Source organism: Barbatula barbatula (assembly GCF_947034865.1).
Source record: "Barbatula barbatula genome assembly, chromosome: 25".
NCBI classification, from domain to species: Eukaryota; Metazoa; Chordata; class Actinopteri; order Cypriniformes; family Nemacheilidae; genus Barbatula; species Barbatula barbatula.
The window spans coordinates 5,259,759-5,275,768 of NC_136788.1; the positions used below are offsets into that span (position 1 = coordinate 5,259,759).

Genomic DNA, 16,010 nt, shown 5'->3' on the forward strand with positions numbered 1-16,010 from the left:
AGCCATCATAGAACTAACTGAACAATTATACACCCCTACCACCCAGTCAGCACAGTTGCACTTTATAGATAGGGACTTTATGCAATGGGATGTTGGATGCCCAGCTGTTATTGTTTTATATATTTTATACTTTATTTATTGTGTGAGTGTGTATATGAAAGTGAGTATTGTTTTAGAGGATGCACAAGCAAATTTCGTTGTATGGTACTACTGCACAATGACAAATAACAAAATGACATCAGAAAAAATCTACATTGAATTGTATGTTCATTGTTAAATGTTATAAGCACAATTAAAAAATATTGTTTAGTAAACACTTTATTTTTGCTTCAAAGAACAATGGGTATAAAATGAATACAAGTCACTTCAATTAAAAACGTTAATATTCTTTTAAACTGCATGGCAAAAAGAACAAAAAAGAGGCATCCATTCAAACCTGTCTTTCATGTGAAATATTTAGCTAACAGTTCATTTGAAGGTGCCACAAAAAGTGATTGTTTGCAGATTCACAAATCAAAAAAGTCGTTATAAAAACGATATAATGCAACATCATGAATAACAACATAAATAGCATCATGAATAACAACTGCAATACTTACATAAGACCACTGTCACAATGGAACCTTTAACTTGTACATTTTTCTCACTTCTCTTGAACAGAATAATACATAGTTTAAATAAATAAATAAAGTACGGCAGTATTAAACACTTTCTGGCAGATATGAAGCAATGCCTTCTTGTACTGTTGTCACACATTTATCATGAAGGTGCATTCTGTGTACCTTTCTCCAAATGTTAGAAAGTTCCATTTTGAGTTCTGATTCAACATTTCCACCGGTTTTCAAACTTGTTTAGTTCTGTCACGAATGTCAATGAAGAATCCTCTGTCGGCCACCGGAGGTCTCACTCTCCTGAGCATTAGCTTTGGCAGAGAACTACATTTCCCAAAAAGCCACATGCTGGGACTGATTACTGCACACCTGATCATCATCACCAGACCAGACTATTTAAACCCTACCTGCCCATGCACTCTTTGCCAAGTCTTGTTTGCCCCGGCTACATTTCTGAGCATTATATTATCCTTGTATCTTCCATCTGTGTTTGAACCCTGCCTTGTCTTACCGTTTATGACTATTCTCTGCCTGCCCCAGACCTCTGTTGTACCTGGATCCCTACCTCTGATGTTATCTGCCTACCTTGAACTTTTGACAGTTTTGACTACGTTTATTGGTCTGTCTCTGATATTGTTGTCTGCCCTGTTATTTTGATCCACGCCTGTTTTTACATTGAGCCTGCACTTATTTATAAATACAGCTGGATATGGATCCTTCCTTAGAAGTTCATAAAGGAACTTCAGCAGTCTGGGAGGGATGTGTTGCTGCTTTGTTCCCTTCATCTCAGCCTTAGACCCTCGCTCAGGATTTACTCCCAAGAAAACTCTTAAAGAAAAAGATATGTTTTTAGTACACAAGTAAAGAAAATCTGAAAGCTTGGGTAAACACATTAAACTACGGACTATTAGAATATATTGATCATTTTAGATACTCCATTTAAATGTATGCCTAAATGTATCCAAAGCTTGACATTAAGCATTATAATATGATTGTCCTTCAGACAAGTAACTTTGTCATTTACTTGTCCAAGTACTTGTCTGAAGATTTAAAAAAATATATTTAATTTGAATTGTCAATACCATTGTTTCGGATCCTGATCAAGTTTGCTGAGAAGTCTGTTTTAGCTAGTGTCCGCTGTGACCACCTAAATGCACTAATACTCTCCATGATTGCTATAGATTGAAGGAAATCAATCATTATTATTAACAGTGACCAGTTTATTTTCACATAACATGGATGCTACTGAGGTCAAACAGTTGTACCGCAAGTATGAAATGTCTGTTGTCATAATTATGAAAATATGCAACTACAGTTCGTCACATAAATAGGCAGATAACTTGCATAGGGCTCTGCTCATATATACTTCTCCCAAGACAGCTTGATGTCTCTGGTGTAACACCATAATGTTCAAGTTCTTGAGATAGCATGTCCATTGTAAACTCCTGTTGAATGTCCTGAAGAGTTTTAATTTAATTTACTGCCCATTGTTTATTTGAGGGCAGAGTTGATTATGATTTGGCAATGTACTTGCAGTTTCTAGTTAAAACCAGGAAGTGGTTTACAGGTATGACCAACACAATGACATCCTTGACAGCAGAATCATTAAACTCACAGGAGAGAGTCAGAACAAAGCCAATATCTGTTATTGAAACTTGCTACATGACAGAGGGAGAAATCCCAGGGATGATGTTTGGCAACTTATACTGCGACTTATACTGTCAGAATCACCGGTTGCCTGCCTACATGAAGATCCCAATTGATGAGTATATAGAAACAAGGTATGTCCTCTTCCCTCTTACTAAGCTTAGAACCAAATATCATTACCTTTATCATTATGCAGATCTCACATTGCAGTTTGAGCCATAATTTCGCACATGGACGATGTGTTTTGTAAGAAAGAGGTACTTTAAGAGGTGTATTCGAGCAAGTAAGAACTTCAAAAACATCACAAAATCACAAGCAAGTGCAATGTGTTCTCCTCTAAAGTTATAATGTCTGACTCTACAAGGTTTTAACCTGAGTTGATAGACAGTCGAAGGGTGCACTGAAAGAATTTGATATATCAGCATCAAATGCGGTAGTGACAGACAAAATTAGACAGCACATGTTATGCAAATGACATGCTTGTCATTTTGAGCTCTGACATTGGAGAGCTGATTAAACTCTGACATAAGGGTCTGGATAGATCCGGCGAGCTTGGAGCCCACTCCCTGGACAGCACGCCAAATACGCACACGCTTTATCATTATTATCCCTGCAACATCGCTGTTATCTGTGCAAACATCCAACTTCCTAAACAGTATTAGTGCATTTAAGTAGTTTGTAATATTTTTAAAAATTGCAGCAATATACAGTTGATAAACATAACAACACAATTCGAAAAAATGTTCTGATACACAGCTTCTCTATTCCCGTAAATCATTAAATAAATAAAAAAACAATGTACACTTTGAAGTTTATATTTATTATTATCATTAACTCATCTTCTGGACTGCAACCCATTAACTGCATTAACTCATATACTGCACCGTAACTTTAATAACTGCATCAACTTCAACAACTGCATTAACTCTTCTATTGCACCGCAACTTTAATAGCCAATGTCAATAATTTATGCATACCTAAGTCACTTGCACCATTTTAGTTTAAATTATTATCTGTTCATATCCACCTGTACATTAATGTTCATAGTATATAGTCATCTGTATATATTGTTCATAGTATATACCTTCTGTCATATTTTCATAGAACACACCTACTGCAAAATATTTTTATAGTCCATGCCCACTGTATTATATTCTCACTATTGTATTCTGTATTTATTCTAACTGTATATCCGTTTCGTTACACTGTACTTGTATATGTGTAATGACAATAAAGTTGAATCTAATCTAATCTAATCTAATATTTCAGTCACCCAAAATGCCATTTCCGTAGCAAAAGCGGACAAAGCGGTTCTCTTAATCTCCATCATTCTTTATGGGTGAACCTGCAAGTAGGGCTGGGCGATAAATCGATTTTATCGATTAACTCGAATTTGACGTTTAGGGCGATTTGTTTTTAATGAAAATCGGTTTTCTCTTTAACTTCTACGAACGACGCTCCCCTTAGGCTTCCATAGTTCAGAGTGGGATCAGCCCTCCCGCCGCTTTCCTTACAGACTGTCACAGTGCTACTCTCTGTTCTCTGTGACCCCTTGTTAGCACTTCCACAAAACACATATTTAGTTTTTAAAAACTTTTTTATTTACCTTGAGGGATCAGGGACAGGAGAGATGGATTAACCACACATATGTTTTCTACAGTTAAACTGTTGTGTCTCAGACTGGCCACCTGAGCACAAACTTAAAGGACATTAAGTTATCCCAAACTGCTAACCATCACCTGACGTCAGCAGGCATGGCGGCAGCCATCTTGAGTGAAGTAAAAGATTGGAATGGACTTTTCTCATTATTTTTATACCTGCCCTGGGTTGCATCATGGGTAGTGGGAGAAACCAAGTATTGTGGGAAAGGAGGGGGAATTGTTTGAAGTCCTTCATGTTAACGTAATTATTGGTGAAGTTTACTGACTGAAGTGTGGACTGTTATTTAAACCAGTATGCAGAGGGAAATGGGGTTACTTTATCGGGTAATAACTTTTCGGGATATTTATCACCTGTTCATAGTTATTTTCTTCCCCATGTGATTATTACTGACAAATGGTTGTACCCAGGTGTATAAATTCTCACCTGGAGGAGTGTTCCAGAGGGCTAAGACTGGTGGTAGTGAATGCAGTAACTGCAGTAAAGTACTCTGATTGAGGGATTAGACCTGATGCAAGGTTATTAATTAATTAATTAATTGATTTATGTTTGTTAATTGAACTTGTTTACTTTCATTTCTTTATTTTTGTGATGCTTTGGCACCTGTGAGCACCTTGCCCTTTTTTGGCTTGGGAGAACTGCAATAAATATTTATATGGCATTTTACGTCCTCCATGTGTTATTTGAAGAACTCGGGATGTCTCTTTGACACAGACACACAGATAACATGGCCGTCAACAGGGAGGATCTCGTTCAAAAGAAAGGCACAGTTACATCCGTTGTTTAGAATTGGTCCGCTTTTTCGGTGTCAGACGCAGAACAAATAGCACCACATTGCAAAGTGTGTTTTAAAGCTATTGCTACCAAAGGTAGCAGCACTACAAACTTGTTCCAGCATCTTAAACAGAGGCATGCAGCCGAGTGGGAGGTGTGTGCCTCTCGACGAAACGAACAAGACCGCAGTTCAAAAACACCCGCAAAAAACAAACTACAGTCTTGGAAAGTTTTTCGAATTGTGTCCCCTATGACAAGAAGTTGCCCCGGTGGAAAGCACCCACTGATGCAGTCGCGAAATATATTGCAAGTGATATGGTGCCCATATACACTGTGGAAAAGCCAGGGTTTATTAACATGTTAAAAGTTCTCGACCCCAGGTATGTGCTACCAAGCCGAAGTTGCCTTGCGTCACCTGTACAAAAGATTGCTAGAGAGCTGGAGGGGGTGTTGTTTTACTCATCAACAACGGACCTGTGGTCCAGTCGAACGATGGAGCCCTATATGAGTTTGACAGTGCATTTTATTGACAACTGGCCTCTGCGAAGCGTCTGCCTTCAAACAGCTTACTTTCCTGATGACCATAAAGGTGAAATAAATGCGCACGGGCTAAAAGATGCACTGAGCTCCTGGAACCTTGATGAAGACCGACTCAGCTGTATGACAACAGGCAGCGGCACCAACATAATAAAAGCTCTGAGAGACAATGAGTGGCCTAACCTCCAATGCTTTGGACATAAACTGCACAATGCTATAGGTAGGAGTCTAATGGCTATGCATTCAAGTGATGTTTTTTTACATATGATCAGAACAGCTCAATTAATGCATGTTGAAATTAATGCAATTTAATTAAATCAATAAAAATGTACATGCATGATTTATCATAATGGCGTGTGTGTGTACGCATTTAGTGTGCATTAATAACGTGGAAATGTGAAAAACACTTGTTTTGACACTGACCAATAGTGACACTAAAAATTATTTTCATTGTGTTTTCTTTCTTTATTGTACAGAGAATGGTGTGAAGGACCCCTGAATCGATCGTGCCATTGGAGTTTGTAAAAATGCGGTTGCTGCCTTTTCCTATAGTTGGAAGAAAAGACGAGAGATGGGTGAAGTAAAGGCTGAGCTTGGTCCACCCACTCATCAGCTGGTAACAGAGTCCCCGACGAGATGGGGTTCACGTCAAAAAATGATACAGAGATTTCTTGAACAGGAGAAGGCCATAGTTCGTGACCTGGGGTCCGACAAGAAAAGCCGTCATCTTGTGCCCACTTGGCAAGATATTGAGGTTTTAGAGTCTGTAAAAAAAAAAAGCTGTTAAACCACTCCAAGAATTTACAGAGGCCCTGTCCGGGGAGGCTTATGTCACTGTCTCCTACATTAAACCAGTTCTTCATTTGTTCAAAACCAATCTCCTACAGCCAGAGGAGGAAGACACCGAACTCACTAAAACAATAAAAAGAAACACAATGCGGTACCTTGATGACAAATACAGTAACCCTGTGAAGAATGAACTCTTAGATATGTCCTCACTGATGGACCCCAGGTTCCGTACAACATACATTGACCCAGAAAAGGTGGAACAGTTCAAGAAAAGAGCTGATGTCTCTGCCTGCTGAAAAAAGTACACCACAGCAGCCTGCTCCAGCTGTGCAGGTGTGCAATGGAGAAGCACAGCCTCCGCCCAATAAGAAAATGACTTTAGATGCTTTCTTCAAGAAGAAAGTCCCAGAGCCATCTTCTCACCAATCAGGGGCACTGAAAGTAGAGACAGAGCTGGCAACCTACCTACTGACCCCTGAGGTAGACCCAGACACTGATCCACTTCAGTGGTGGAAGCACCACGAACTAAACTTCCCAAGGCTCAGTAATCTGGCCAAAAAATACTTGTCTGTCCCTGCTGCAAGTGCCCCATCAGAGAGGCTTTTCAGTGTGGGAGGGGGCATTGTTACATGAAACCGGGCATGCCTCAAGCCAGAGGTAGTCAGGCTTGTCCTCCTGGCTACACATGTGTAAATGAAGAATGTTGAAACTTAAGTAATGGATGCAGATGTTTCATTTTGATTACAATTTCAGGGATTGCAGGAAAACTGTTTAAAGTTTTGTTTGCACTTTATGAATACCACTGCTGTATGTCTTTTTGTAATATATCTAATTTTGTAATTTTTGCTACATTTATTTTACCAATAAGGGACACACAATTTAATTTTTAATTTATATTTTAAGTTATTTTGAAGGTGCATTGTTTCACTGTAAGTTTGAGGTTATTAGAAAACTGATAAGCTACATTTTCACTGTTTACAATGGCAGGGCCTGCCATCTCGTTTACAAGGCTTGTTTCCTGTTACACTATGCCCCAACGGGAAATTAGCATAAAGGAAAATCAGAACAAAATAAAGAATACATTTGTTTTGAGCAATTTCTTTGTCAGTGGTATTTTGTTTTTAAATAGAAAAAAAGAAATCGATTAAAATGGAAAATCGGGTTTGGTGTGAAAAAATCTGAGATTTGTTTAAGCCATATCGCCCAGCCCTAACCTGCAGTAGTGAGAAACGTATTTTATAACTACCTGCTCCACATAATGGGAACAGTTTCCTTAAAGACCGTCGATCTAAGACCCCATAGCAGGTTTCTCAAGTTTAATCAAAAGCTTGGAGTGAGATCACATGCCGTTAGGGGCCCTAATGGAGCCCCTCCCCCATTTTCTTACGTAACATGTACCTTGCTCTCTTGTTCTGTTATGCCACCAACAGAAGCTAGAGCATAAAACCTTGCAATCCCACTTGCTGACTGAAGTGCCCGTTCTTTGGACTGATGCCCTTTGCTTTTAACATGCCTGTTGACATCTGTCACACCTTGATGGGCACATGAATTCTGCAAACAGAGCACCAGTAATAGGAGCTGATGATGCCTTTGGGGATAATGGGCCATTTGGTTGTCCACTCGTTTTTAAATGTACACCTATAAGTTGTCCTGTCCACGGACTTTTCCGCTATCTCATGTGTGCTCTCTTCCACTGTTACCTAGTAACGAACGTACGGTGGCCGAGAATGTTCCTTCAACTTCCGTGTGTTCGCGCATCTATGTTGCCTAGTAACGAACGCGATCTGGCCGAGATACGTGCTGGCGGCAGAAAAACGTCACTTTGTGTGTCTGCGCCTCGTATACAACGTCATGTATAAAGCTGAATTGCTGGACAACTTGGCTGGCATTGCCTTTTCGGCGTGAGAAATACACGGTTTGTGAGCTGGTTGAATTGCGTGTGTCTCACAGCCAATGCGTGAGACTTGAGAACCATGTGCATAGCTTTCCATCAAAGATCCAACATTTTAAAAGACATATTTTTGACACTTATAATAAATTGCTAATGATAGTTTTTTGATTACATCTCTCAAGAGGGTTTTGAATTTATGATCAACACGAAAACAATGAATGAGAATGTTTAATTGGCTGCAAAAATCTAGAAAACGAAACTGTTTATAATATATTTACTATCATATATAATATAGAAGAACACATTTTTTATAGTCAGCTTCTCCTGAACAAGGGCAAGTTATTTACTTATATAGTAAAATCAAAATGCTAAAAATACAATGGCTTACGTAGCCTACTATCCTTGTAGCAGGATCGCGCAATTTACCTGGATACAACAAATTCTAATTTCTGATTGGATGGCAGGTGGCGTTTAAATCTGTAAACCTCGTGTCAGCTTTGGCGCATTGCATGTTTATTTGTATATAGTGGGGCAAGTTATATCTTACTTCTCAGCGTGAGAAATATAAGGTGTGGTGTGTGTGAGATGGTTAAAATGCCTTTGTCTCACGATGAACGTGCCCTGTCCCATTCCCGTTTGCCTATACATAACGTTATTAACAGAATGTAAACAAATAACCGTTTCATTTGTGAACAGCGCAAAAACAAAGATGTTCCACACTCACCAATCCCACGTGGAATGGTGGTTTTATAAACATAAAGTTGCGAATGACACTTCTTATTCCTCATTATATCTGCTTCGTTCTGCTCTGTCACAAAATGGTGGACGTCTCTCTCTCTCTCTCCCTGCGGAAAAGCACATTCACCGGAAAGCTGGCTTAAAGGGCCAGTAGTACCTTTCTCAACACATACATATTCGAACTGAAGTACACGCACAATCACTTTTATTCAGAAATAAATGAACAAATTGGCGGTAAAAATAAGCAACGTCCCGTGCTCAGATAGTATAGGGAACAATGAAACACACACGCAAATCATGTATTTTAGGTCTTGATCTTGCCAAGTTTCAACTTATGTCGTCCATCAACCATATCAAGGCAGTTTGTGGCATATGCAGCAAATTAAGAATGAATTTATTCGTTTTCATGGACACGAAATTCAGTCTCCTTTGTTTCCACTCTATCCTGTTTATTTGGGTTATTCAAGAGAGTAAACTTACATGGCCATTTGACAGCAAATAAATAGTATTGCATATCTGCTGTCTGTGCAACATATAACTCTGGATTTATTCTATTATGGCTACTAACCTTTTTAAACCAGAGAGAAATGTTTATAGACATAAATAAAAATTTAATGTAGCCTTTTTAAAATCCGCTCAGAACAGGCAGAGAATAGTCAAATGGCAACAACAATGTTCAGTAGCTGAGAGTGGATGGATTGACTTAACCCCTTTGGCTCATCTTACTTCACGCTTCCTAATTATCGTCTCACGTTTAGTGTTTAATGTTGTGGATTATCATTTTGCATTTATTGAACCAGCAAATCTGCACTTGGGTCCTGCCTTCATCTTTTGCATTTTTCCTCTTGAAGGTTTTGTACATTTACGTTTAGTGAGTTTAGGGATCAATAAGTGATATGTCATACACAATCAGATTGATGATCCAGTATATTATGCGCTGTCAATCCTCTTCAGCTATTTTGCGAAGCTTGTCCACCAGCACTAAAAAGAAAACCTATTGTGAGTTTTTTTAATCAATTTATTGTTCGTATAAAAACAAGCAGGCCTGTGTGACTTCATTTGTTAAAAGACTTGCAATATGTGTGGTATAGAAAACAGTGTTAAAGGGATAGTTCACAGAAAAAGAACAATTCTGACATCATTTAGTCACATTTGAGTTGTTCCAAATCTGTATAAATGTATTTGTTATGGTAAACACAGAGACATATATTTGGAGGAATGCTTATAACCAAACAGTTATTGGACCCCGTTGACTACGTACCATATTAGGAAAAAATACTTTCATATATATGTATTTTTTTTTGTTCTATTGTACACAAAAGAAGATATTTTCAAGAATGTAGGACAGCAAACAGTTCTGGGGCACTTTTGACTACCATTGTCATGTTTCCTACTATGGCAGTCAATGGGGTCCAAGAACTGTCTGGATACAAGCATTCGTCCAAATATCTTTCTCTGTGTTCAACCAAACAAATACATTTATACATATAGGAACGACAGAGAATGAGTAATTCATGACTGAATTTTCATTTTTGAATGAACTGTCCGTATAAAGTCCCACTGCATTTGATAACTCTATCACTTAAAACTCATCTTTAAACATTAAAATACCTTTTTTTCCTGGGATAATAATTTCTTCATGCCTTAAAGTTGAACCCTAGCTTCAGTAGTATATGCATATTAATGAATATACAAATTACAATAAAAGCTAGATTAAACTCTTTTCAGCCTTTTACATGTGAAGGGCAACATGCCAACATATTTGTTTTAATTTGTTTGTTGATCTTACCTCCTGCAGTTGGTCTCTGGAAAGGCTCAAATGATCTGCAGGCATTGATGAGCTCTGAGAGCTCTTTGGGACAGTCTGGAGGAAGAGCCTCCATGACCTTCTCTACACACACTTTTTGGTAGATCTCTCCGGTAGAACAGCCTGGATACAGAGTGAATGAAGGTAGAGAAGAAGAACATGTATTACAATATAAATCAAGTGAGATCAGCAGAAAATTTAGTTTTTTGTTTTTCTAATGTTGTGTCACACCTTTGAAGGGAATATCTCGAGTTGCAATTTCCCACAAGACAATACCAAAACTGAGGAGAGAACATAAAGTGTGTGACCAGGCTTCATTTGAATCAGACGTCAGTTTTATGTTTGTGTGTGTGCGTACAGTACCTGTATATTTCACATGACTTGTTGTAAGTATAGTTGATGTTCTTCAGATGTTGTGGACAGCTGTAATAAAGGGAGCTGTTCTTTTTGGGCTTGTTCCTCTGAAGAGACGTCTCTGTTTTTGCCAGCTCAAAGCCTCCCAACTTAAATTAACGACACAAAACAAATTAAATGTTGGATAAACCGCACACTCCGTTCCCTACACAATCTCACAGCAAAAACATGACTATTGTACGATGTGGCTAATGTTAGTTCATTCGAACAAATTCATACAATCTCCTTTGTACATTTTATTAAGATTTGCTTTTGTGCCTTAGGGGCAAGGTGAGGGGTAGGGCTTTAGTTTAAATCGTACGTTTTTGTACGATTCACAACATACACATTAATACGATCAGGTCTGTAATTATAAGTGACACATGAAAAACATGGTACTGAATTCGAAAGGCGTGCCTGTCCCCCGGTGGAGAGCCTGACGCGACAGGACCGGGGAGAGGCCCGACACAGCAAGTTTGTGAGAGACCTGGTGCCAAATGACTCGTAGACGATCTGATTGGCTATCAGTGGCTTCCCACGGCGCTGCCTTCAGGAGGGATTCCGATTTAGAGGCGTTCAGTCGTAATCCCGCAGACGTTAGCCTCAAGCTAGTGGCTCCTCAGCCAAGCGCACAAACCAAATGTCTGAACCTACGGTTCCTCTCGTACTGAGCAGGATTACTGTCGCAACAAAACGCCATCAGCAACCCTTAACGCACGTGTAGTCATTTTCACCAGTTTGATCCAAAGCTACACTGTAAACATCAATAACAGCTTTAACTTGCCAAATAACCATGGTATAAGCGGGATAATTGGCCTCCACGTTGTGCATTAAAACCATTTAACACACGGCTAGCTGTGGATTATCCATTACATAAACATTAATAGTACTAGCATGCACACTTTAAGTTTCACAAAGGTAATAATCTTTAATGTATTTGAATGTAATGCTATTTGAAAAGTTAAAATCCATTACCTTTACTCTATAGCCTAGAGCCACCAGAAAACTGGAGCTTTGGATTGAACCGTGAACTTTAAACTTCTCCTCTGACTGATGCAGCCTGCGATAATGTCACATAATTTGATTTACTTCACTTTTGTTTACATGTAAACTCTACAGACAAAACACATAAATGAAAAGCGCGAGAGGACAGAAGATGTGGACCTGTAAAGTCCCTGTGCTGCATCCAGACACATTTGAGTCTTTCTGTCCCAGGGCAGTCTGCAGTTACCGTCCAGCACTTGTCGAAGATTTCCTTTCTCACAGTACTCCATCACTATCACATAGCTTGGATTTGGTCCTGTAAGAACAGGTGTCACAATAGAAACAGGCACTTTCTTTACAAGAACATTTATATAACATAAATAAATAATGACTGGAAATATTTTATTTCAACAAAATACAACAAAAATATCATTGGATTTATCAACATTAAGGCTAAATTACCGTTCTCATCCTGGACGCAGATCCCAAACATTCTTAAGATATTGGGCGACTCAAAGCGCCTCATGGTCTCCACCTCCTTGTTAAAAACACATCTCAACTCACTGGAGGAAATAAAGAAAAACTCTGTAAGATGTCTGCTAAATATCTGGAAAGCATCTGCTGTGTAAAAACGTCTTTTAAACATCTTAGAAAGGGCAGTTTCAGAGACGTACTGCAGATGAGCAAACAACAAAATCATATCTTGCAGACATTAAATAGACATGTTCCAGATGTATGTCTGCCATCAGGGAAGTAATAGTGATGTTGGCAGTGTTCTCAATCGCTTTATCTTAATATTTCTAAAATCAATATTATCAACTCACAAAACAAGATCGGAAGCACAGAATACGAGTTTCATGAAGTGTTCAGTGCAAATCTCTTTCAGTGTTTTATGACTACATACCTCGGGCTTGTGTTCAGCGGGCATGTGTATCTCTTGATAGCCACTGTGAACTTGTTGTACGTCCCTTTGTAAAGCTCAAACTGGCTGCTGGTTATAATGGGTTTAACAGGCATGTCATATGTCAATTCTTCTGGTTTTATCTCTCTAATGTCCTGCATATTAACACATGGTTTTCTCACTGCCAACCAAAGATAAACAGCAACGCTCGGATGAGACAACATTCAAAACATTGCAGAAAAAGTCAAAGTACCATTAATTGGATTATTTAGAGCATGAATACTGAGACACAGATAAAGTGACTTCTGTTATCAGAGTTTAGTGCTATGTATCTACATTTATCTTTTTCTTGCTGTTTTAAAACTGATCAGGTTTGGGTCTTGCCACATTGCAATATGTCCCAATCAACTTTAAGCTTTATTAAATGAAGCCACAACAGTAGTTGTCCTACAAGACCACCACCGGATCTGCACCATCGTATCTTCACTTGCTAATGCGGACCTATGTTCCTGCCAGATCCCTGCGGTCTGCAAACCAACAACGACTAGTGGTACCATCCCAAAAAGGAAAAAAGTCACTCTCCTGTACCTTCTCTGGATCTGTTCCACATTGGTGGAATGATCTACCTGCTGCTAAAAGATCAGCAGACTCGGTTGCCATCTTTAAAAAACGCCTGAAAACGCATCTCTTCCGTCAATACGTAGCTGATTGACTCTTTTCCCTTTCTTTCTTCTTATTCAAAAAGAAAGAAATTACTAACCTCACTATGCTTAGCTTTGTATACTGTGCTAGGCTTTAATGGACTAGTTTTGATGCACTGTATTTTGTTGCCTATGTTGTTATAATTGCTTCCAATGTTTCATCATCTGTAAGTCGCTTTGGATAAAAGCGTCTGCTAAATGACTAAATGTAAATGTAGTTAAAGCATCTGTACTTACTTGCTTCCAGGAGTTCCTTAATATTCTGAACATCACTGTGTGTTTGTTCAACTGTGTTTTTTACCACTTCAACTGTCCTGTTTGTTTCTCTATTTTCCTGGACTAAAGACTGCAGCACTGCAGGGGTAAAATATAGAACATACTGTTGTTAATTTATAAATTAAAAGTGTGTCATAGATATTTGTTATATTTTTGCATTTTTACGAATACATGTGAGCTTCTTATCAGGCCCAATACCGCGACTGGTATATTTGCATCCCTATCAATAAAAATGTAATTTTTATGAATGTAACTCACACTTCATAAACTCCTGACAGTCGCTCTCTCTGTCCTCCTCATCTTCTCGTCGTCTTATGTTCTCCTGAAACACGTTATCTAAACTCTCTCTGTGCTCAACCTGAAGCGCTAGAGAAAGTAGCTGAGCTGCATCGTTCAGTCTTTCGTTTAAGTAGATGAACTCCTCGCCGAGGTCATGCGCTTTTACGATGCGTTTCAGATAGCTGAGCAAGGTGTATTTCCTCACGACAATCTCTGCTGACTCCAGGGTCTCTTTAAGTTCTTGAAGGCCTTTTTGTACCTGCTTCGGGTTTGAGCCGAAGCCACGAGACTTAACGACATTCACCAGACCAGCAAGAGCGGACACGCGACGAGCTAAACGATGGCAGCGCTTTTTGTTGGCTTTTACCTCCTCACACAGGGCATACAGCTTCTCAGCTATGGTTAGGATCGGCTCAATGATGTCCATCACAGCCTGAAAGACCACAAAAAATCAGTAAGCATCTGAGGGCAAGTTCATTATGATTAGATGATTCATGCAATAGTGTATTAACGTCTGCCCACAACATGTGACAACTAACCCCGATACAAAATAAAGGCAAGAGTTATTTCAGCCTTCTGTTTTTAAACTTCACAGATGTTTTTTAAGGTCAAATATTGGTTATTTTCTTCAATAAAAGAGAATTGATTGTAAGGATCTGTGTTGTCATGTCTTGAACTTGAAGTGCTTTTTATTTAGAAATTTGTTCAAGTCCATGGTCATCGTAGTCATTTGATGTTGTGTTTGCCTTTTAGATGTGTGTCCTGCCATTAGGCAGACGTGCTTATATGTAGTTTTATAACTGAATTTATAATAAATTAGAATTGTTAGTTTAAGACATGACAACACAGATCCTTACAATCAATTCTCTTTTATTGAAGAAAATAACCAATATTTGACCTTAAAAAACATCTGTGAAGTTTAAAAACAGAAGCCTGAAATAACTCTTGCCTTTATTTTGTATCGGGGTTAGTTGTCACATGTTGTTGCTTGTTAACTTGTGGATGTTTTGTAAGAGAAATGAAACTTGCTAAATCAAACAGTTCACAATTTCCTCCAGGCTTGGGGTTTAATGGTTAACATCCGGTCAACCGAATGTATTTACACAATCTGTTGAGAGCAGAAACACAAACAGGAAACTTATTTTGAAACTGACTTTCGGTGTGAAGCAATCGCAAGTTTACAGCACATAAACTGTTCTCTTCTCGTATCCAAACCTTTTTATGCTGTTATCTAAACTTGTGTTTTATTGCCAGATGTGATTATTTAAACTTGAATAATCTCTTTTGGCTGGTTTAAACTGAGCTGTGTATTTTGCTTTGTTTATTGGGCATTTTTACTTAAAGTGTTAGACAGTAAAGAGGTAGTTCTTTACTTTTCTTCCAAGTACTGAGATTAAGACTAGCAGACTGATATCCTTGTAGCATTTATAGACCTTCACACGAACAAAAAAACAAAACATTTTGCCCGTATCATAATAAATGCAAAACAGACACGAAATAAATACAAACATGTAACATTTATGAGCTAAAAGACCAATAACGGTATGGTACTTACGTTTGTGATTTACGGGTTGTGATTTATGTTGTCCGTCAAAAACCTGCTCCAGCTTGACACAGGAATGTGTGTTAGTATAAGCTCCTCCTCTAAAGGAAGTTTTGCTTCCCTATAGATAGAGTGAGTCAGACAGACACACTTAGCCCAACCCCTTGAACACACTTGTTTTCATTGGCTTCGATTTCAGTTTCACCAAATAGCATGAAATTCATTCAATTTCTAAAATGTAATAATTTGAAATACTTAAAATTATAATAAAATAAGAACACAACATCATTTACAGCAGACATTGCATTGAATTGATCAAACAAATAGCTAAACAACGTTTTAGGTATAAATGAAAACATGGAAATAAAATGTTATAAATTGTCATAAAATTATAATAATTATAACTAATGTTATATTTTGTAAAATAATATTTACGATACAGTAGTAATGTATCTGAAAGGTAGTAGATCAGAGCAGGAA

At 38.3% G+C, this 16,010-nt stretch overlaps 1 protein-coding gene across 2 annotated transcripts; it reads right to left on the minus strand.

The window, feature by feature from the left end:
* Positions 1-8,830: 8,830 nt before the first annotated feature.
* Positions 8,831-15,633, minus strand: LOC306890627 (mixed lineage kinase domain-like protein). 2 transcript variants are annotated; one of them, XM_079450486.1, is made up of 12 exons: positions 15,543-15,633; positions 15,017-15,095; positions 13,967-14,420; positions 13,670-13,786; positions 12,735-12,912; positions 12,293-12,393; positions 12,011-12,146; positions 11,822-11,906; positions 10,817-10,956; positions 10,685-10,734; positions 10,436-10,576; positions 8,831-9,627 (listed from the first exon to the last, which is right to left on the minus strand). In XM_079450486.1, the coding sequence occupies exons 3-12, from the start codon at positions 14,412-14,414 to the stop codon at positions 9,587-9,589; spliced, it is 1,437 nt and encodes a 478-aa protein (XP_079306612.1). In that variant the 5' UTR covers positions 14,415-14,420; positions 15,017-15,095; positions 15,543-15,633; the 3' UTR covers positions 8,831-9,586. The 2 variants fall into 2 exon arrangements, with proteins under 2 accessions (XP_079306612.1, XP_079306613.1); XM_079450487.1 differs by lacking the exons at positions 15,017-15,095; positions 15,543-15,633 and having other exon boundaries at positions 13,967-14,544.
* Positions 15,634-16,010: the final 377 nt, after the last annotated feature.